At 38.5% G+C, this 23,846-nt stretch overlaps 2 protein-coding genes across 2 annotated transcripts; one reads left to right on the top strand and one right to left on the bottom strand.

Annotated features, from left to right (window-relative positions):
* Nucleotides 1–9,716: 9,716 nt before the first annotated feature.
* LOC121392105 (G protein-activated inward rectifier potassium channel 3-like) lies at nucleotides 9,717–12,498 on the bottom strand. The gene is made up of 2 exons (XM_041523474.1): nucleotides 11,135–12,498; nucleotides 9,717–9,878 (listed from the first exon to the last, which is right to left on the bottom strand). The coding sequence occupies exons 1-2, from the start codon at nucleotides 12,418–12,420 to the stop codon at nucleotides 9,854–9,856; spliced, it is 1,311 nt and encodes a 436-aa protein (XP_041379408.1). The 5' UTR covers nucleotides 12,421–12,498; the 3' UTR covers nucleotides 9,717–9,853.
* A 2,780-nt stretch (nucleotides 12,499–15,278) lies between these two features.
* LOC121392093 (G protein-activated inward rectifier potassium channel 3-like) lies at nucleotides 15,279–19,076 on the top strand. Its single transcript, XM_041523468.1, has 2 exons — nucleotides 15,279–16,977; nucleotides 18,895–19,076. The coding sequence occupies exon 1, from the start codon at nucleotides 15,494–15,496 to the stop codon at nucleotides 16,973–16,975; it is 1,482 nt and encodes a 493-aa protein (XP_041379402.1). The 5' UTR covers nucleotides 15,279–15,493; the 3' UTR covers nucleotides 16,976–16,977; nucleotides 18,895–19,076.
* Nucleotides 19,077–23,846: the final 4,770 nt, after the last annotated feature.

Here is a 23,846-nt window from a genome sequence, read left to right as displayed (position 1 = left end):
TGGTTTCTTTCTCATGTAGGTGTTGGATGCTAAAGAGATGTGTAGAGAGACAGAAACTGGAAGACTATCTTCACCAATAAGGTGGTTTCTTTCTCATTTAGGTGTTGGATAGACAAAACATTATCTTTTTTCTGGCACTCAATTTGTCTTTCTCTGATTTTTTAATGACCTCTACTCTCTGTTCCAACGTTAACGCGATCGGCTTACTGGGTTTAGGTGGCATTTTAAAAATAAATATCAGAAATAAACTGCAGCAGTATTTAATTCCTTCTAGAGTTGACACGTTTAACTCCAGTTTTAGGCTAGATACCCTCTTATCAACTGCGTTTAATGACCACCTCCGATGACTAGTACATCGCACCGTTAATCCAGATTAAAAACACTTGTTAATTAATGAACACAGCTAAGCGACCGACGACTTTTAAAGGACCGCTGTTTATCAAGCCAATTGGTTATATCAACAAAAACATCTTACGTTTTTTTTTTTACGATTGCCGACATTTCTTTATAACTTGCACTAAAAAACAATTGTGGCCACAATAGCAGGTTCATTTTCGCTTTTTTATGACATAAGTGTGGCCGCTGGCCGCGTTGAGCAGGTGGTTGCCATATAGAGGTAAAATATATAGTAAAATTCATTGGGGGGACCTCAGGGTGGCCGCCATGGACAGGTGGCCGGCATATGGAGGTGGCCGCGAAGGCAGGTTTGACTGTATATGTCGAAATGACCAAATATTTGACATCCAATAGCCAATGACCAGTCTCGGTGTCGTCGTGGCAGGCCATCGGTCTACAGGCTGGTAGGTACTGGGTTCGGATCCACTTGCACCGACCAGTGATCCATAACTGGTTCAACAAAGGCCATGGTTTGTGCTATCCTGCCTATGGGAAGTGCAAATAAAAGATCCCTTGCTGCTAATCGGAAGAGTAGCCCATGTAGTGGCGACAGCGGGTTTCCTCTCAAAATCTGTGTGGTTCTTAACCATATGTCTGACGCCATATAACCGTAAATAAAATGTGTTGAGTGCGTCGTTAAATAAAACACTTCTTTCTTTTCTTTTCCAATAGCCAATGATTAATAAATCAATGTCTTCTACTGGTGTTCTTAAACAAAACAAACTAACTTTTTTTTTCAATGTTGATTTATTCCACCATGTGGAATATTACGACTTACAGTATATTTGTGTTATATGTATTGATTGGTTTGAGTTACCGTAAATCACCATAAAAGTAAATAATCTGCAAGGTGATAATGCAGTTTTAATATGTGGAAGATATTTTCACTGATTAAAAAAATTGCGGTGGATGTTGAAGGCTGTGGTGTTTGAACATATTTGGTAGTTAGACTATACATGTATGTAGTAATCAGGGCACAATATTTCACACAAATCGTTGGTCTGTTCATGTGTCGGTTAGGCAAATTTAAATTCATGTGAACCGTCAGTCGGTTATGTGGTGAACTGCTAGGTCTGTAAAATTAACAATTCAAACTATTTTAAAAACAAAACAAAAATTCTAAACAGATTTTGGACATTTGAAAAATACTGTCAGTGTCATTTGCAAAATCAGTTTATTGATAATACATTTATAATGTCAGTGCGATACAGAACAGTAGTACATATGTGTTACGATTAGGTTACTGACCAGGTATGCAAATTTAATTCATGTAACTGAACAATCTGGTAAAAATAATGCAAACCGACTTCTGGTTTCCATAGATTTTGCAATATTGTCCAGTGAATAATTATTTATTGTGGTAAATATTTTTTTGATATTTCATATGCATAATAGGAGTTGTGCCATAGAATTTTATTTTAAAGTGAATACTTAAAGTTGAGCTTTGTTACTAACTGTTTAATGTTAAATCTTAAAGTATTTTTATATTTTAGTGTCCTAGTGCAGTATTTCTTGAAATGACAGACTGAAATAAATATAATTTTATGACACTATGTAGGTTTTGAGATTAAGTACTGTTCTAGAAATTATCACCTGAGAATAGGGTTGGTGGGAGGGCATATGAAGGGAAGGCATTGCTTGTTCAGTCTCCATTAAATAAAATTAAATAATTTTAGTACTATTATTATTTAACAATTTTTAATTGGCAAAACAAATTAATTTGATTGCCTCATTCCACAGTGTAATAATTTCTAGAACAGTTCTATCCACATTAATTTTGTAGTTGTAACCCGGAACTGATATTTTTGTAAAAATTATAATAGTATCACTGCTGGATCAGTGAAGTTTTGTATCACTTTTTGTGTATATTTTTATTTTCAGTCAAATTCAGCCAAAACACTTACATCCAGGCTTAAATACTAGCATACATGTTTAAAAATTGTAACACCTTAGATTCTGAATTTGTATTTTATTCTGTTGTATTTTCAACTTTTATTACATGTTTTCAGGCCTGTGTGCAGGAATTTATGCAGGGGACTGTCTAGACTGTAATGATCGAAGTTTCTAAGGGTCTAGACATGATGCTCCGGAAAATATATACTGACATCCAAAAGAAACTTTACGTATATAAAATTTGAATAATTTGATAAATATTGTTGCTAACCGAAAAAACCAATTTAGAAACCACCTTACAAACACTTTGCATGTATTATGGAGTGCATCGTGACGTTTAGATGTTGAACTGCATGATACTTTCATATTCCACCATTACATTTGTTGGTTTTGTATAGTACAATTTCAAGCCTTGTAAAGTTTCTTTTGGACGTTAGTATATTAAAAAAAAAAAATTGCTTGAGTGGGTGAGATTCAACCCCACCCCTTCACATGTGCCTGGTTTTGTATCTGGGGTATATGCATATGCAGCACATTTATTATATTAATGAATATCTGTTGCACGGTACTTTTTTTTTTCCTACATAAATACTCCATATATTTTGCCTATTATTGCTGTTATTAAGAAATAGCTTTTGTATATTTTATATTCAAGTTATGTAATTAATGCTTGTTAAAACTGTTATCTTTGTACTGTTGTATGTTTATTGTTACTCACAGCTCAAATTGCTGTAAATGTTATACAGTTGAACCTTATTACACTGGCGAAACAGGAGGGGGGATGGGGGCCAATCACACCTTCCCCCACCACTATTTTATATTTTTCTGTCGTCTCTCCTAACTCAACTCGTAGACAGTGTGGGTGGCTCACACCAAAGTGGGTGCCTCCACTCTTCTCCACCCACCCCCCCCCCCCCCATAAAATCCTGGCTACACCATTGCCTCATTATAAAGACTACCTATGCTACCAAATGCACATTAAAGTCACATGATATAGGTATTACCTTAATGTCCATGTGATCCTATTGGGAAGGTCAACTCGACGGTTGCGTTGTAATTATGGGTGTGCTTAGATTAACAAATAATGGGTTATACTATGACAATTGAGTTGTAAGAACGCTCAGACTAGCAACTACAGTCATAGAAGTTGTGACAGCAGGAAGTTGGCCAACATTCTGCTGACAGTTGGTAGTTTGAACCTAGCATTAGATGCCTGACAGCCACAGTTTAACAAACATTCCTTTCATATCCATGTCGTGACGGAAATGAACAAACATTTATCTCAAGTGCTCTTAATAAATAGTTTACTTGTTATATGAGGTGTCCTTTGTAACAGGTTCAAGTGTAATTATAGTTTATAATATTTGTTACATATGGATGTTAAATTGTTTTTCTTCAGTTTTGTTGCTTATGTTTTGTATATATTCAGCAAAAAAACAACGGTGTAAAGATTTGTGAATTATTTATTTTTAAGAGGTACTTGCACCTTTTATCACAGCTGCTTTCATTAGGATGATGGAATGATGATGGAAACAGGTGTGCTTAATCGGTTAATTTTTTTTGTGTGCCAGTTTGCAGATTTGCATATACACAATGTATATTGCATTTTGGTATTGTTTTAAAATTATTGTTATTGTGTTAAAAATGCCAAACCTTGCTGGTACGTACATGGGTTTCTTGCCTACCAGAAAACTAATTAAAGAATAGTGGATCAGACATTTTAGTCAGTATTTACATCGGGACAGAAAATTATGTATCACTCACATTGTGTAATATAGCTAGTGAAACGAGTTACAACTAAGCGTGGTATAAAATTATCAAATGCATGAGCGAAAGGGATTTTGGACAGCAAAGATAAAGTTAATTATTAGGAAGATGAAAATGTTTTCATTATGTTGTATTGCTTAGTGAATTCTGACTTTGCTCATAAATGTATTCTCAGTGACTTTATTGAAGTTTGTTTATTTGGTTTGATTTTTTAATTTTTTTTTAATTTTTTTAAGACAGTTTAATTTTTTATAATTATATGCCATGCCTCCCATAGAGCCATTGATCACGTGTTAATTAGTTTTGGATATGCACATGTGTCATGCTTGATTGTTTTCAGTTTTATTGCGTTTGACCCTGTGTGTAATTAAACAGTTACTACTACTGCTACTACCTACTACTACTGCTACTACTACTATGACTAGTACAGTTACTGCTACTATTGACTACATGCTCGAAACCTCTGTGGTATACGAGCATGTTAAAAAATAACGCAACTACTACTACTACTGACTACTACTACTTACTACTACTACTACACTTACTACTAGTGACTACTACTATTTACTACTGCTACTACTACTATGACTACTACAGCTACTGCTACTATTGACTACATGCGCGAAACCTCTGTGGTATATGAGCATGTTAAAAAATAACGCAACTACTACTACTACTGACTACTACTACTTACTACTACTACTACACTTACTACTAGTGACTACTACTATTTACTACTGCTACTACTACTATGACTACTACAGCTACTGCTACTATTGACTACATGCGCGAAACCTCTGTGGTATATGAGCATGTTAAAAAATAACGCAACTACTACTACTACTGACTACTACTACTTACTACTACTACTACACTTACTACTAGTGACTACTACTATTTACTACTGCTACTACTACTATGACTACTACAGCTACTGCTACTATTGACTACATGCTCGAAACCTCTGTGGTATATGAGCATGTTAAAAAATAACGCAACTACTACTACTACTGACTACTACTACTTACTACTACTACTACACTTACTACTAGTGACTACTACTATTTACTACTGCTACTACTACTATGACTACTACAGCTACTGCTACTATTGACTACATGCGCGAAACCTCTGTGGTATATGAGCATGTTAAAAAATAACGCAACTACTACTACTACTGACTACTACTACTTACTACTACTACTACACTTACTACTAGTGACTACTACTATTTACTACTGCTACTACTACTATGACTACTACAGCTACTGCTACTATTGACTACATGCGCGAAACCTCTGTGGTATATGAGCATGTTAAAAAATAACGCAACTACTACTACTACTGACTACTACTACTTACTACTACTACTACACTTACTACTAGTGACTACTACTATTTACTACTGCTACTACTACTATGACTACTACAGCTACTGCTACTATTGACTACATGCGCGAAACCTCTGTGGTATATGAGCATGTTAAAAAATAACGCAACTACTACTACTACTGACTACTACTACTTACTACTACTACTACACTTACTACTAGTGACTACTACTATTTACTACTGCTACTACTACTATGACTACTACAGCTACTGCTACTATTGACTACATGCGCGAAACCTCTGTGGTATATGAGCATGTTAAAAAATAACGCAACTACTACTACTACTGACTACTACTACTTACTACTACTACTACACTTACTACTAGTGACTACTACTATTTACTACTGCTACTACTACTATGACTACTACAGCTACTGCTACTATTGACTACATGCGCGAAACCTCTGTGGTATATGAGCATGTTAAAAAATAACGCAACTACTACTACTACTGACTACTACTACTTACTACTACTACTACACTTACTACTAGTGACTACTACTATTTACTACTGCTACTACTACTATGACTACTACAGCTACTGCTACTATTGACTACATGCGCGAAACCTCTGTGGTATATGAGCATGTTAAAAAATAACGCAACTACTACTACTACTGACTACTACTACTTACTACTACTACTACACTTACTACTAGTGACTACTACTATTTACTACTGCTACTACTACTATGACTACTACAGCTACTGCTACTATTGACTACATGCGCGAAACCTCTGTGGTATATGAGCATGTTAAAAAATAACGCAACTACTACTACTACTGACTACTACTACTTACTACTACTACTACACTTACTACTAGTGACTACTACTATTTACTACTGCTACTACTACTATGACTACTACAGCTACTGCTACTATTGACTACATGCGCGAAACCTCTGTGGTATATGAGCATGTTAAAAAATAACGCAACTACTACTACTACTGACTACTACTACTTACTACTACTACTACACTTACTACTAGTGACTACTACTATTTACTACTGCTACTACTACTATGACTACTACAGCTACTGCTACTATTGACTACATGCGCGAAACCTCTGTGGTATATGAGCATGTTAAAAAATAACGCAACTACTACTACTACTGACTACTACTACTTACTACTACTACTACACTTACTACTAGTGACTACTACTATTTACTACTGCTACTACTACTATGACTACTACAGCTACTGCTACTATTGACTACATGCGCGAAACCTCTGTGGTATATGAGCATGTTAAAAAATAACGCAACTACTACTACTGACTGCTACTACTATTTACTACTTACTACTACTACTACACTTACTACTAGTGACTACTACTATTTACTACTGCTACTACTACTATGACTACTACAGCTACTGCTACTATTGACTACATGCGCGAAACCTCTGTGGTATATGAGCATGTTAAAAAATAACGCAACTACTACTACTACTATTTACTACTGCTACTACTACTATACTACTACTATTACCTACTACTACTATTACACTACTACTAAACTACTATTACCTACTACTACTATCACTACTACTATTACCTACTACTACTATATTACTACTACTACACTACTACTACTACTACTATTACTATATCATTGAAAGTTACCTGTGAATCCCATCTACTCGCTAAGAAACCCACCAAAAATATTGTTCCTCTCTTGTTATTGTTAAATATTCCATTGTTTTTTTTTTAAAGAAACAGACCACAATACAAGGGCACAACTGCTTCAAACTCCATTACAGTTCTGGGGCCTAATTCACTAAACTCTCACAACTTTGCGATCTCGCAGTGCAGTGCAAAAATACTTGCAAAGAGGATGCTTTGTTGTCTAACAGAGCCTAAGAGAGCTTTGTGAATTAGGCCCCTTGTTCCCAGCAATGAAATGAAATTTCCCATGAGGTATGAAACCAGTGTTTGACAAATGTTTGCGGAAGTCACTAATACAGTCGCTAATCACCACTAGCCCAGATCAAGTATTCACTAATCGGGACTGAGGCTAAGTGAATTTGTAGTATCCTGATTAAGGTAAGAGAGTAGGGATAGGATAATGGGTGTAACTTTTACCAGAAGTACACCATTTTATTAGCAACCGACCTGATACAGCTTCATTAATTTGTGTTCACTTTGATACATTTTTATATTTTTATATTTAATTTTTGTGCCATTTTTGTTTACTAACATCATTTACTTTTACTTGTTATCATAGTTGTTAATGAAAGCTAAATCTGTTAACTTCTAGCATAGAACAGTCTGACCTGTGCATCAGTGTAATTTTATTAAAAAAATTGTTTATACAACATTGTCTCTGGTTTTTTTTGTATATGATTAATGTGCTGCTTTTGTCCGGCGTGTTTTCACCCAGAGATCGATGGTTTATTTTAATTACAACTTGAAAGCTGCATGTACATGGCAGGAGTGTGTCCAAGGGGATGATGCTCAGGGTTAGGGTTAGTGCTTAACAGTTTGTTTAACAACTGCACCAGAGCATGTTGATTAATTAATCATCGGCTGTTGGATGTCAGACATTTGGTAATAAGCAATCTTCAAAGGAAACCTGCTCCAATTTCCCATTTGTAGCAAGGGATTCTTTTTTTAATAAGCTCTTTTCCATGAATATGACAGCAGATACCACTGCCTTTGGTATTCCAGTTGCGCGATCGGTTTAGGATCGATCTCCGTCGGTGGCCCCATTTGGCTATTTCTCGTTCCAGCCAGTGCACCACGACTGGTATATCAAAGGTTGTGGTATGTACTACCCTGTCTGTGGGATGGTGCATATAAAAGATCTCTTGCTGCTAATCGAAAAGAGTAGCTCATGAAGTGGCGACAGCGGGTTTTCCTCTCTCATTATCTGTGTGGTCCTTAACCATATGTTTGATGCCATATAACCATAAATAAAATGTGTTGAGTGCGTCGTTAAATAAAACATTTCCTTCTTTCTTTTTTCTTTGGTATTCCAGTCATTGGGCACTGGTTGGGATATGACCAACCCATTGGTTCTACCATGGATATTCGATCCAACACCCCGAGCACCTCAAGCAAGTATAGACTGAGCCAACAGAATGACATAATATCTTGATGAACTTGCAAGGAAGGAAATGTTTTATTTAACGACGCACTCAACACATTTTATTTACGGTTATATGGCATCGGACATATGGGTAAGGACCACACAGATATTGAGGGAGGAAACCCGCTGTCACCACTTCATGGGCTACTCTTTTCGATTAGCAGAAAGAGATCTTTTATATGCACCATCCCATAGACAGGATAACACATACCACAGCCTTTATGTACCAGTTGTGGTGCACTGGCTAGAGCCATACTTGATGAACTTGGTGTTCTTTGGAAAGGTACTGTATATTAGTGTAATTTAAAATAATGTAGGTGCCTTAAAGTTCCTAAAATGACTTTAGATTAACAGTAATAGTAATAATAATAATAATAATAAAGAAAACTTCCAGTCAATTGCCAATATTTTTTAATTGTGTGTATATCAAGTTGGCATTGTTTATTGCAAAGCTGCTATGTACACCAACGTTTTACACTGTTACAATATGTAATGAGGGAAAAAAAACAAGACGTCGGAAAATATTTCATAATTTATTTCTAAGATGAAATATGGTAATAGTACTATCAAATATACATGTATATACAAAAATGCAGCAAATAATATCGCCAGTCCATTGAAGTAACATTTAGAAAACAAAGTGAACGTTGCGATACAGCTTGGTTTTCATACAGTGTACCATGTTGGCAAACAATGCAGATCTATGCAGATCGCTGAAGACCAAAGAAACATTTATGGGAACACACCCCTGTGCGTGCTGTAACCTCACCGTGGTGCAGGGGTGTAACATTCTCTTTGAGAATGGCCAATACAGCACAAATTGAAATTTTGAGTAAAAGTCAGTATCTATCTGTGATATTTGTATTTTGGCACAGTTCTTTACACTGTTTTTATTTAAATCTTGAATTTTTATATTGATGTTGATCATCACCTTATTTGTTTGCATTATCTTAGTTTGACACCCAATAGCCGATGTATTTTTCGTGCTGGGGTGTTGTTAAACATTCATTCATTCCATTATGGGAACACAGACCTGTCTGCGTCGGTCGCCGACATGTTACAGACTTTATGAAAACCAGGCTTTTGTGTCACGTACATATACTTATTATATGATTTTCTTCTTCTTCTTCTTCTTCAAATTTTGGCCATGTATCACGCACAACAGTTACATATAGTGTATAGTTTACATATACTTAATTATATGACACATTTTTGGAATTTTGTAAACAATTTCCATCCACAACTCACGTCCATTATATATGAAATAAAGTCTTAATTCTGTACCACTTTCCATCTGTTGTAGGTTATTCACTCGAAGTAGATTTTCTCCTGAAAATAAACCAAAATTCAAAACACTGCAGTACTGAAAGTAGTTTTTTTTTTAATATTATATACTCTTCAAAGAAAGTAGAGGAACTCTAATACGAATTTACAGCTGCCAAAATTGTAAGGTATATTAGCTGTGGGGAATGGTTATATGATAATAGTGAATTAATTGGCCAAACATTACAACTGGTAGTTCAGTATTACAGTAGGTTTTGTGACCACCAAAGATCTTGAAGGACGATTGGGGTCAGAAGTGAAATTTGAAAGTTGACGGTTTTTTTTTTACCAGTAAATCGAAAATTCAAACAATAACTAAAATCAAAACAATAACAACTGTATGATCAACAGAATGAAAAATATTGACAGAAATAATGTTCCACAGTGATTAATGGACCTTCCTGGAAATTGTCAAAATCGAGAATGACACCCCACACACGTGTACGGGACAACTGCGTGATGCATGTGCAAACTATGGAATGTGTTTCGGTGTGTTGATACATAGATCTGAACGTTCTTTACTAGGATGTCTGTGGTCAAAACGTATGTTCGGTCTAATAGTTGATATTAACATTAATATTTCAGGGTCCCCTACTTTTTTTTGAAGAGTATATAATATGTAAACTAATGTACATGGAATGGGGCAACAAAACTATACCAAGGCCGTACCTAGCAGGGAGTGGGTAGGGGTAGTTGCATCACGAGGGAAATGAAAAAAGTGCTCTTTTAAGCAATAGAGAAAACCGACCCGCTATTACTGTGCCATGGTTCTTTTTGCACACCACCCCACTTATTTTAGGATAGGTTCCGCCTAGTATAATCACGATTAAGAATTTGCTTCAAGCGAGGGTTCAAATTAAGATAACTATGTTTGTACCAGTATTTGGTTTGACATATACGACGACTGTTGTTGCTAGATCTCCGGGGGGTTCTTGAACATTTTAGAACTATAAAAACAAAATAAATAACATTACCTATATTATAGACTGATCCCCCTAAACCCATACCCATTTCAGCCGCTGGTGTATTCGATAAAACTACAAACCTGACAGCATCGTATTATATCATTAATGTTGGAATGTACTGGGTTCGCATCCCGGTACCGGCATCTAGATAGAGTTTTTACGGCTTAAAGTAATGGGTTGGCACACAGGCATACCACGGTATTAATCATTAACCTTTATCTTGGATAGACTCGGTAACTAAGATGTGTGTTTGGACTTTAATTAGATTTTTTCCCCACTAATAAATAACAGTATCACCTGTTACTGGCAATGTTGCTGCTGTCGGATGCCGTACTGAAACCTGACCCATCGGACGTCAGGGATATCGTAGATGTGTTGTCAACATTGTCAATCTCAGAAAGCGGTTGTATGGGTTTGTCCTTTTTACCATATTTTGTCTCATTACCCTCTGAAGTACTAGAATCTTGTTCAGTGTTTGACCGTTGCAATTCTTCAGCACTACATTTGGGAGTGATGCTGGGGACAATGTTGTCAAATCGTACGAAATCAATGCACCAAATTTCATTCCTTTCGTCAAATTCTTCAATCCTCGCAAATCTGTGACCCCAAATCAACTCCTTCGCTGTGTAAGACGTCTTGGCCTGAACGAGTTCTCCCGTGGTCTCGATGGTAGCTTCTAGAAAAATGATGATCTCAAATTTGTCCAGCAGTAGTTCATCTGGCCTGACGGACCACATTGGACTGTCCTTGTTGATCTTGTGCCTGAATACCAATGGCCATATCAGAAACACTTGATTCATTCCGTGCGCACTGAACTCTAGCTTTTTCTGGTACAAAGGATACACATACTTGTCGCTCGCAACATGTTTCTCTACCAGCATTCCATACAGACTGGCATCAATCAGATGCGTCTCCCTGTAGTCACCGACGCGGATCTGCAAGCAGATTTCATCATCTTCTTTGCAGACGACAGCGCTTTTGCTGAACACCAGGGTCCGCCGCCGATCCTTTGGCTTCGCTAGACGGACGAAAATAAAACCCAAGAGCACCGTCTCCAAAAACCAGCCTATAGTCATCTGCAGGAACACCAGAGGAACCGAACCGCCGCAGTCTGGGTGGGGGTAAAGCGTTCCGTAACCGATGGTCGACTGGGTTTCCATGGAAAGTAGAAAACAGTCCCAGAATGACGTCACATGAACTAGACACGGAACCCAGTCCGCGTTCTGCAGGTTGTGGAAATCTCCGTGGATATAGCCCAGCATCCAGTAAAGAACCGCAAAGACGAAATAGCACGCGAAATACCCGCCGAAGAAAACAAAGAGCGCGTATCTCCACGGGACTTCTATCAAGTTAGAATAAACGTCTTTGAGAAAACGTTTTCCTTTTTTAGACAGTCCTCTGAATGCAATGTTCATCTGGCCTTCTTTGCGCATTATAGATCTGCGTTGGTAATACTTCTTCTTCACCCTATGGGAAGTGTCCAGTCTATCAAACTTGTACTCTTCCCATCTCGGGTGATCGTTGACAATGTCGACATTCTGATAACGTTTAGAAGTCCCATGCTTCGAACTCATTCTGTCCATTATTATAAAAAATGTTTTAAAAAGATTAAATTTTTGTCTGCGTATATGAATTATTTTTGAATTGTTTATCGTACGAAACGACCACTTGTTCTACTTTACTAATTCTAGTTCACTGAAGAGCAATAGTTCCATACTAAAATGATGATATGACCTTTATAAAAACGTCATTGTGATTGACACAAGCAAAGCCCTGAAATAATGAGGCAGAACGTTCAAAAGGACAATAATGGCTTGTGGCATGATCTCGTGTCAACACATCATCGATGCATCATCATAAGTAACTTACGACCAACCCTTACATGTGCTGTCATTCAAACCGGTCATAAATTTGTGAGATTTAGTTATAACTTCTTCGAACTGTAACACGAGGTTCCGGACATATTTTACAAGTCGAAAACATAAAAACTGACACTAGCTTGCATAAACGTATAACATGGATGAGGTTAGAGTAGGGTGGGGATGTGTCAATTCCTTCAATGATCAGACCCAAATTGCGAAACATTAATAATGCATAATAATACTAATAAAAAACCTTAAGTAATTCATTGTGCAATGTGCAATATACCAATTGCCCTTCAATTATACGCGGTGAACAAACCACTAAAATTCGATGTTCAAGTTTAGGATGAACAAGTGGAAAAAAGAATACGCCCCATATATATACTGTCAGTGGCGGATCCAGAGAATCCATTTAGGGGGCCCCCAGTGACATGAGGTGGAATGCCAAGGGAACTTTGGGGGAGGTTTGGTCGGGGATCGTAAAAAAAAAAAAAAAAAAAAATATATAATAAAATTATAACTATAGCCCCTGTCCCCCCCCCCCCCCCCTAGATCCGCCTCTGACTATACATTTTGAAAGATGTATGAAAACGCTTGTCTGTTTTATTAATGTATTATTCAGTTAGCGACACAGAACTTCAATGAAAACGAACCACCCATTTCGGTGGTGTCGTGGTTAAGCCATCGGACATAAGGCTGGTAGGTACAGGGTTCGTAGCCCGTTACCGACTCCCACCCAGAGTGAGTTTTGACGACTCATTTGGGTAGGCGTAAGACAACAACACCCTCTTTTCTCCAACTAACCACTAACAAACTAAACACTAACTCACTGTCCTGGACAACCAGCACAGATATCTGAGGTGTGTGCCCAGGACAGTGTGCTTGAACCTTAATTGGATATAAACACGGAAATACGTTAAAAGAAATAAAGAAGTTGTTATTGCTATCGCATGTGTGAGGTTACTATAACCCTAACCCCTGTATACAATTTTCTTTTGATATTTTTTGCCTCCCAGAATACATCTAGTTAATCCAGTTAAACAGTTAAATGTATTATTATTTATTCTCATATCCTTTTTGACAACTACAAATCCGAGAGGTGCGTTTTGAGTGGAGTTCAGTATACTTTGTAAATAGCCCATTGATCCATAAGAGGGTGTATACCACCAAATCAAATCCCATAGACGACAATTGTAACATATGTGGCTAAAACTCCTACCTGCAGTGTATCAATCGACATAATATACACCACAGATATAAATACTACCACCCCTCACCCTTAAAGTGAATCAGAAAAAAAAGTGGGGATTAAACTGTTCATTTTAGAGAACGGGTAGCGTTTGATCCATTAAAAACGGTGGTAGCTTGGTGGGTTGGAGAGAAGGGGACGGGGATGGGCGATCCTACCACTCATACAATCCTGGGAGAATGCACTTTCACCGAGCTACAACAACGCTATTGAAAGTAGGACAGCGATGTTGAATTATTAATATGTAATAGCCGTTGTATGGATCATATGTGTGGAATGTCAGATAAACTTGATTAGTTGTGTATTAATATAGCTGATTATAGAAATGAAAGAGCAAGCGTATTCCAATAATGAATAACTTGAAAAATAACAAAATCACCCCCTTCTCAAACAAAAACATAATAAGACTACGGACACCCTGGCATAATGGTAATTGCCACTCTTGGTACCCCCCTACACATTTTCTAACAGCACATACCATGGCAAATACAGAGAAACACACACACACACACACACGCACACACACACACACACATACACACATACACACGCACGCACGCGCGCGCGCACACACACACAGGGAGTCGGACTAAAAGTTTATTTTGTTTAGCGACACCACTAGAGCACATTGATTTATTAATTATCGGCTATTGAATGTAAAACATTTGGTAATTTTAATATACAGTTTTAGAGAGGAAACCCGCTACATGTTCCTATTAGTAGCAAGGGATCTTTTATATGCACCATCCCACAGACATAATAGCACATACCACGGCATTTGATATGCCAGTCGTGGTGCACTGGCTGGAACGAACAATAGTCCAATAGGCCGGTAGTCAGACAAAGACAGTTGGATAGACAGATATGGAGGTGCGGACCAAAGTCTGGTCATAAATTAATCTGATCGTAAACTGTTTTACATTTTATTCGTGGTTAATGCACTATTACTGCTCTTGGCAACGGTCCTGGTAACCCAATAATGACACTGACACATCACATGTAATAAATACACAGTTAACGACATAAAGACAATGCCAGTCATTACGTGCGAACTACGATTGATGTGTTGAGGTACATCATAATTCAAGTTTAAGGAAATATCGACAAGCATACCCGTAAACTTGCCCTAGGCATGTTCTTTTGGAAACTATCTTTAGTCTCACGACTGTGAGAACATAAGCTAAGAAAAGGTGCTTCGGCAATTTAGTTCTTTTGTGTTTTTGTTTTTTCTGTAATCGCAAGATTATCTTTTAAAGAAAAATTAGGTGCTAAAATATTATTTAAAAAACCACGTAGAAATTATCAAAACCCTAAAGAACCACAGCCAAGGAGGATCAGTTGCTTAAATTTGATTTGTAGAGTTAGAACAATAACAGATTGGGGGAAAAAAGATCAACGAAACAACACGGAAATATCTAGCAAAAAGTGAACAAAATATTTCAATCTGGTTTGTAGACTAAAAAGGATTGAAACAATACACGGAACTCTGATAAAAGTGGACCAAATACTTAAGTCTGGTTTGTAGACTTAGGAACAAAGATAAGTATGAATGATCCAGGAGTTTCTATTATTCCGCCCAAAAAGATCATTCTTCCACAGAGAGTGCCCAGACTGTCGATCTCCCAGAGACTGAAACTGGTTTTCAGCTGTAAAAAACACGACCCTGATGCCAACAGAAAAGCAATAGTCGAGAGGGACGGAAACTACCGAATTCTCATGACGGGTCTCAGCGATGTGCAGCGAAGGTATCTCTCCGATTTGTACATCACCCTTATTGACGCCCAGTGGAGGTACGTGATTCTCATTCTGTTCGGCACGTTCGGAATCACCTATCTGGTGTTCGGCTTCTTCTGGTGGTTCATGGCGTACAACAACAATGACTTCGAAAACCTGGGCAACAAGAACCACACGTTCTGCCTGATCGGGATAAACAATTTCGCCATGTCCATCATGTTTTCCATCGAGACGCAGACGTCGGTCGGGTACGGGTACGCGTGGCCCAACGCCCACTGCTTTGGCACGATTCCGATCATGTACATTCAGATAGTGCTCGGCTTTTTCCTGGAGACCGTTTTGCTTGGATTCATCTTCATGAAAATCTCCAGACCGAAGTATCGATCTAAAACTCTGATATGGTCTCGTTACGCGGTCGTCTGCCAGGAGAACGGGGAGCTGTGTCTCCAGGTCAGACTGGGCGATATCAGACAAACACATCTTGTTGCGGCTCACATCACGGGGATGCTGATTCACAGACACACGACGAAGGAAGGCGCCATATACCCGATGTATCAGAGCCAAATAGACTTTGAATCCAATGGTATGGGGAGCAAGATGTTCATGCTTTGGCCAATCGTTCTCACTCATAAAATTACAAAAGACAGTCCCTTGTGGGAAATAAAGCCAAAGGAAAGGACCAGAATGAAATACCAGCTGATTGTGTTTGTGGAAGGAATTTTAGAAGCCACTGGAGAAGTATGCCAAGCCAGAACGGCCTTCACCCCGGACGAAATCCTTTGGGGTCGTAGATTTGAATGCATAGAGAGATTCGATCCCAACAGAAAGCGCTGGCAAGTCGACTTTTCGAAATTCAACAGCGTCAGACACTGCCAGGACATACGCCACAGCGCGAAAGAGTTTTCGCTTTATTTCGACAACAAATCCAGGAGGCATGATGATGAACAGAAATTCACAATCCGACTACACTCTCCAGAAAACATCAGTTTTAACGAAAGACGTGTATCCTGGTCCTTATTCGAAAAAAGAGAAAGCACGGCGAGTAAGGACGGCTTTGAGATCATTGACAAAGGAGCATCAACATCAGACGTGAAGGATGCAAGAATCCCGGAACGGGAAACAGTCTTTTCTAAGATAACTACGACTGAGGATGATGGAAGGAAAGAAGAAACGACTGCGACAGAACCACCAACGAAGTCTGAACGAGGAAAAAGAGGGAAAAAGTCAGAGGGACTGAAATCAAAGAGTGGCAAAAGAAAACCGTTACCACTAGAGAGAGAAGACGTTTTCTAATGGTATGCATTATAACTTTCTAATCTATGTGTCATTTTAAATAATATAGAGCAAACCCTATATATCTGGTGCAATTATTTTATTTTAAACATATGTTTAAACCAGAAAGGTATTCTCATCAGAGTGTTATATCACTTGTCCCGAAACTTGAGGAATATTTCAGATATAAACAGAAAGAGGCGATGAGTTGAAGTAAAGAAAATGTATCCAAAACCAACAACGAATTTAATAACTCTAAAATTCTTTGATATTGTTATATATTTTTACCGATGGCTTAGTGGTTAAGCCATTAAATTAAAGGATGTTGGGTGCTGGGTTCGTATCGTGAAAAAACAGGTCTAATATGATCATTATTGACGTTTAAAGCGACCGTAATCTAAGCACGGCATATACAAATATAGCAGTTATGCCCATTTCCTCTTGAAGTGGAGACATTTCCCTAGAATTCTAAAACAAAAAGCCATACGAATTCGCTGTCGGTGGAAAAGGTCGTTCACTGTTCACGAATACATTCATTATTATTTGTACCTACAGTGACAAAACTACCACATGACACCAAATAGCCATCGTTAAACACGTTTTACCCCCTTTCCTCTCCTTTTCTGTCAAAAATGGAATCGTTGAATGAATTATAGTTAAAGCTGGAAAATAGCCCAATGGGCTCCTCGACAGTGATCGATCCCAGACTGACCGCGCAACAGGTGAACGCTTTACTTCTGTGCTACATCCCGCCCATACAAAATAAAAATAAAGTTTTTTTTTTAACGACACCACTATAGCACATTGATGTATTTATTAATCATCGACTATTGGAAAGAAAGAAAGAAATGTTTTATTTAACGACGCACTCAACACATTTTATTTACGGTTATATGGCGTCAGACATATGGTTAAGGACCACCCAGATTTTGAGAGGAAACCCGCTGTCGCCACTACATGGGCTACTCTTCCGATTAGCAGCAAGGGATCTTTTATTTGCGCTTCCCACAGGCAGGACAGCACAAACCATGGCCTTTGTTGAACCAGTTATGGATCACTGGTCGGTGCAAGTGGTTTACACCTACCCATTGAGCTTTGCGGAGCACTCACTCAGGGTTTGGAGTCGGTATCTGGGTTAAAAATCCCATGCCTCGACTGGGATCCGAACCCAGTACCTACCAGCCTGTAGACCGATGACCTACCACGACGCCACCGAGGCCGGTCCGGCTATTGGATGTCAAACATTTAATAATTTTGACATGTAGTGTTGGAGAGAAAACCCGCTAAAAAAAATTCCATTAGTAGCATGGGATCTTTTATATGCAGCATCCTACGGACAGGATAGCACATACCACGGCCTGTGATATGCCAGTTGTGGTGCAGTGGTTGGAACGAGAAATAGCCCAATGGGCCCACTGACGGGGATCCTACAAAAATGAAATGCGTAACAGTCACTTCATTGAATGTTGCTTGGAGGTTCATGCACAATGCAGTAGTGCCAAATTGCTGAACTGTTTTTTCTTAACATGATATGCTGAATGCGCCGTTAAACAAAACATTTCTTCCCACCTTCTCTGGGGCGGGACGTAGCCCAGTGATACAGCGCTCGCTCGATGCGCGGGTCGGCGTGGGATCGATCCCCGTCGGTTGAGCCCATTGAGCTATTTCTCGTTCCAGCCAGTGCACCACGACTGGTATATCATAGGTCGTGGTATGTACTACCCTGTTTGTGGGATGATGCATATAACAGATCTCTTGCTGCTAATCGAAAAGAGTAGTCCATGAAGTGGCGACAGCGGGTTTCCTCTCTCAATATCTGTGTGTCTGACGCCATATAACCGTAATTAAAATGTGTTGAGTTCGTCGTTAAATAAAACATTTTTTTCTTTCAAACCTTCTCTATAGATATATTTAACGAGTTGTTTATTCTTCTGTTCCAGGAAATCACGTTTGACATGCTGTACTTTTGGTACCTGCTGAAGATGACGAAAATCTCTTGTAGCTCCAGCTACGTGACTAAAATGTCAGAACACTAATAATTATTTATAATGTGAATGTCGTTTTATGTTTGACATTTTAAATATGTGTTATTAACGTATAAAAAAATAAAACTTGTAAACTGTATTAGTATTATTTATTTTTAAGCTCCAACAAGAACCCGATTCATTGTAAATAGAGAGAATAAAAGGTGAAGTAAATGAGAGAGAGAAAAACAATTTAGCATTACTATGACCTGTTGCTATATTCAAACAATAAGTATCAGACACACGCAGAAGCGGATTCAAGTGTATGTATGTATGTGTGTGTGATTGGGGGTGGGGGTGGGGGTGGGGGTGGGGGATGGGGGGTTGGGGGTAGGAGGCTAAAAATATTCAAGTGCCCAAATGTTTTTCTCTTTTAATTTTTGTTTTCGCTGGGACTCAAGTTTGACAACACAGGCGGATCTAGGGGGAGGGGCAGGGGCCCGCCCCCCCTAAATTTTGCGATAGTTATGAATTTATTATATACTAATTTGAATTTTTTTACGATCCCCCTCCAAACCTCCCCCAAAGTTACCTTGTCATTCCACCTCATGTCACTGGGGCCCCCCTAAATGGAGTTTCTGGATCCGCCACTGGACAAGTTGGTCCATGTGCCGTTTTCCCATTATTCAACCCCCGCAAAATTTTCCCTGGATCCGCCACTGAGGTGACCTGTTTGTTGATGAAAAATTGTCAATCTGATAAAAATAACACGTCCAAACACCGACAGTATGAAACACTATAAAACTGATGATATCGATTAGACACCGCTGCAAATCATTGTAATTCAGTTTTCGTGTTCTCATTTCGGTGGATTTTCCCGAAAATGGTTCTGTATAATTTAGATTAAAGTTAAAGTTTGTGCTGTTTAATGACAGCGCTTTAATTAATTAATCATCGGCTATTGGAAGCCAAACATTTGGTAATTCTGAATCATAGTCATTAGAGGAAACCTGCTACATATTTCCTAATGCAGCAAGGGATCTTTTATATGCACCATCCCAGAGACAAGAAAACACATACCACGATATTTGACCAATTGTGGTGCATTGGTTGTCACGAAAAAAACTCCAATCGGTTGGATGGATCGACCAAGGTGGTTCGATCCTGCGACGAAAGCACCTCAGTCGAGCACTCAACCGACTGAGGTAAATCCGGTCCCTAATTTAGATTAGAAATTTTAGTAACATTCTAATATTATTTGTTAAATGTTTTATATCGAAATTACGTCTCGTTTTTTAAATGTTGTATACATATATCGCAATCACATCTTGTTTTCTCAAACTGCTTGGTCTACCTTTACAGTGATAAATAAAACACAAACTAAACATGGGAGTCGTTTTAATAACGAGACTGGGGGAGTGAACATGTAGATACAAAGTCGTTGGTCTTGATTTCAGGGGTATATATCTTTTCTGTTTCATATAAAACATATTTTCAGCCATTACAAACACCGGGATGACCTGCCCCAAGTTCAGCCAGCGAACGTTTTGCTAATATTCGCGAACTATTTGATTAGTTCCCGATGTAGCCATTTGGTTTTTCTGCTCGGTCTGGCTGAACTCGGCCAGAATTTGACAAATTGATAATTTTACACCACCACCCCCTAAAAAAGACGAACAAAAAAAAAGAAGAACAAAAAAGACCAACCCAGAGAAACCCCCAACAAACACCAACAACAACAAAAACAAACGTGTGAGATAATAGCTCCCCACACCCCCTCCGATTTCATACGCCTAGGAATGAAACTAAAAACAATTATGTTAAAAAAAGATAGTCAAGCCATGTTTTAAAAACCGGTCCAGCCATTCTTAAGATTAATGTGGAGACTAAATTGGATAAGCAATGAAATATTGACTAAGAAAGATTATCTTAATGGGTCTGGGCTTTACGAAAGCACACATACATAAATATATTGCCCTATTTTATTCGCAATACATATCAGTTTGAGTCAATTTAGCGGCCATGTTGAATTCACAGATTCCAGCTCTTAACGTTCTGAGCGAGATTCTTCCGTTTTAAAGGGACTATCCTAATTTTTCAGCATTAACAAGATTTTCGTTTGTCTCCCCCACAACAAAATAAACACTGATCCTGGGTTATTTCTGTCATTTTTTAAAGACTATCTTTCTTTAACATGTTTTAAATTTAAAGCATTATACGGATAAATACATTTTTATTGACTTTTGGCCGATTTATTTCAAATTTCGTTTGGCCGCAAAAATATTTTACACAAACATCGATGATGAATACTACAAAAGATTACGACGCCCAAAACTGCATTGGTTATAAAGATATTCATATTCTAAGAAACGGAATGTAAGTAAATTGCAATTTTAATCATGTAAAAACGTTCTATTTTCCGAAAACCTTTAAAGTCACAAACCCTAGTGTTTAAACACTAAGGCATATTTTTCACTATTAGATCCGTTTTCGACAACTGAAATCAGAAGTTACTTAGATTTTATTGTTTAGATTATCCATTTCCGTACATCCGAAGTGTTTATGGTCATCCTGGTGATTTTAATATCACAAAATGCATTTTTCATATGTTTAGAAACGCACGTGCGTCTGAGAAGCAACGGTTATGGATATATTTCTAATCTATTTCAAAGTGTATTACACCGTTTCAACGTTACAGACTCTTGTTTCACTGCGTTGTAACGTTATCCAAATGTGTTACAGGTTTGTAGATTAACTGAACTTGGTTACGGACCGGCCTCGGTGGCGTCGTGGCAGGCCATCGGTCTACAGGCTGGTAGGTACTGGGTTCGGATCCCAGTCGAGACATGGGATTTTTAATCCAGATACCGACTCCAAACCCTCTGTGAGTGCTCCGCAAGGCTCAATGGGTAGGTGTAAACCACTTGCACCGACCAGTGATCCATAACTGGTTCAACAAAGGCCATGGTTTGTGCTATCCTGCCTGTGGGAAGCGCAAATAAAAGATCCCTTGCTGCTAATCAGAAAAGTAGCCCATGTAGTGGCGATAGCGGGTTTCCTCTCAAAATCTGTGTGGTCCTTAACCATATGTTTGACGCCATATAACCGTAAATAAAATGTGTTGAGTGCGTCGTTAAATAAAACATTTCTTTCTTTCTTTTTAACAATGGTTACAAACTCAGAATGGCCCCTTTAATGGTTTGCCTGTCCATTATTGTGCTTGGTAGAAATACGCCGCAGAACGAAAATGCCAATAGGCAAACTTACATCACACGAAATAATATTTCCTTCATTATTTGCTTTGTGTAAAATTAGTTCTTGGTCAAACAAAATATGTTTGCTCAAGCTACATTCTTTGATGATATCTCGATGCGTCAGTTCAATCGAACATTGAGGGCACGAAAGCAGCATATTCAAGTATTTTAAATCGTATTCGATCCGAGTACGCTTAATAGGAGTGGATGCAGGGTTTTTCAGGATGGGGTGCAACGCATTAAAGGTGTGTGTGTGTGTGTGTGAAAATGGGCAGAATTTTTAAAATAGCAATTAGTAAAAAAGTTAATAGAATAAATAAAAAAATAAAAAGGTTACAAGCCAAAAATAAAAAGAATTGACTGCTCGGCCGAATATTTATATAATTTGGAGCATTTTAGAAGGACAGTCCAAAATTAAATAAGAGAAAGAAGAGAGGATCGGACTATTTAATAATATTTAAAAAAAAGAAGTAATTTCGACATAAAATTTTGAACGCAGATCTAAAAGTTTAAAGTCCGATCGATATGTCCACGCGAGTGGCCTCGTTAAGGCCGTTTGGGTGCACAGCTTAAAGGGACGAGATGGGTTGCATCCCGTCAAGAAAACCCCTAGATTGACAGTCGATAGACGTTGAAGGTGTAGTGCTGTGCTGAAATACAGATCTTGATAAGCCGGATCCGTCTGAACGAGAGAGAGTATCAGACTAGGGTATAGTCCAGTCGTCATGGTTTGGTATAGTGGTGCGGATGGGCCTGACTCCGGAGGATACGAGATGGTATCACTATAAAGCAAGGTAAAGTCTAGAAAAAGAGTAGTAGGGGCCGACCCCGCTTCCTATTTCTTCTTTGAGTGGGGCGGTCAATCTTCCAGTGCTGCTAGGACAGGCTCGGGCATGTAGAGACTAAACGCGAACAACCGTGGCGTTCTGCAGAATGGCCGTCATACGAGTCACGAAAAAACCCCAAGTCGACAGTCAGACGGAGAAATGACGTGGAGGCAAGGAATCTCGCTAAAAAAGAATCCAAGCTGGTGGTGCAGGCTGTCGAAACGAGAAGCGTTCCAGCGTTCGATCAGTTCCAATGGCCGCATACATCCCAGTACAAAACTTCATTTCGCTGACAAAAACAACAAAATGAAGGACCCCCAAGTCGAGCACACGAAAGCATGTGCAGTGTACACACGCGAAACAAACACGTCTTACCGCATGGAGCTCCAGACTGGGAAATCAGTTTTGAACGACTAACTTTAGGTAGCAGAACGGGGCGGGCCGCAGTTCAGTGGTAAAATGCTCGTTTGATGCGCGATCCGTATAGGATCAATCCCCGTCGGTGGCCCTATTGGGCTATTTCTTATTTTAGCCAGTGCACCACGACTGGTAAATATCAAAGACCGTCGTGTGTGCTATCCTATCTGTGGAATTGTACATATAACAGATCCTTTGTTACTAATGGGAAAATGTAGCGGGTTTCCTCTCTAAGACTATATGTAAAAATTACCAAGTATTTAACATCCAATAGATGATGACTAATAAATCAATCAATATGCTCTAGTGGTGTCGTTAAACAAAACAAACTTTAGGTATTAGTAATTGGGCAGTTGCGTAGAGCAGTCCGAAATTCAAGACTGTTGAGCAAGACCTTTCGGCAGATTTGATGAGTAGACTCATTAGAGCT

The sequence above is a fragment of the Gigantopelta aegis genome, chromosome 3 (genome assembly GCF_016097555.1).
Source record: "Gigantopelta aegis isolate Gae_Host chromosome 3, Gae_host_genome, whole genome shotgun sequence".
Classification (NCBI taxonomy): domain Eukaryota; kingdom Metazoa; phylum Mollusca; class Gastropoda; order Neomphalida; family Peltospiridae; genus Gigantopelta; species Gigantopelta aegis.
The sequence above is the reverse complement of the archived record's forward strand: the minus strand, read 5'-3'. Positions and strand labels throughout refer to the sequence as shown.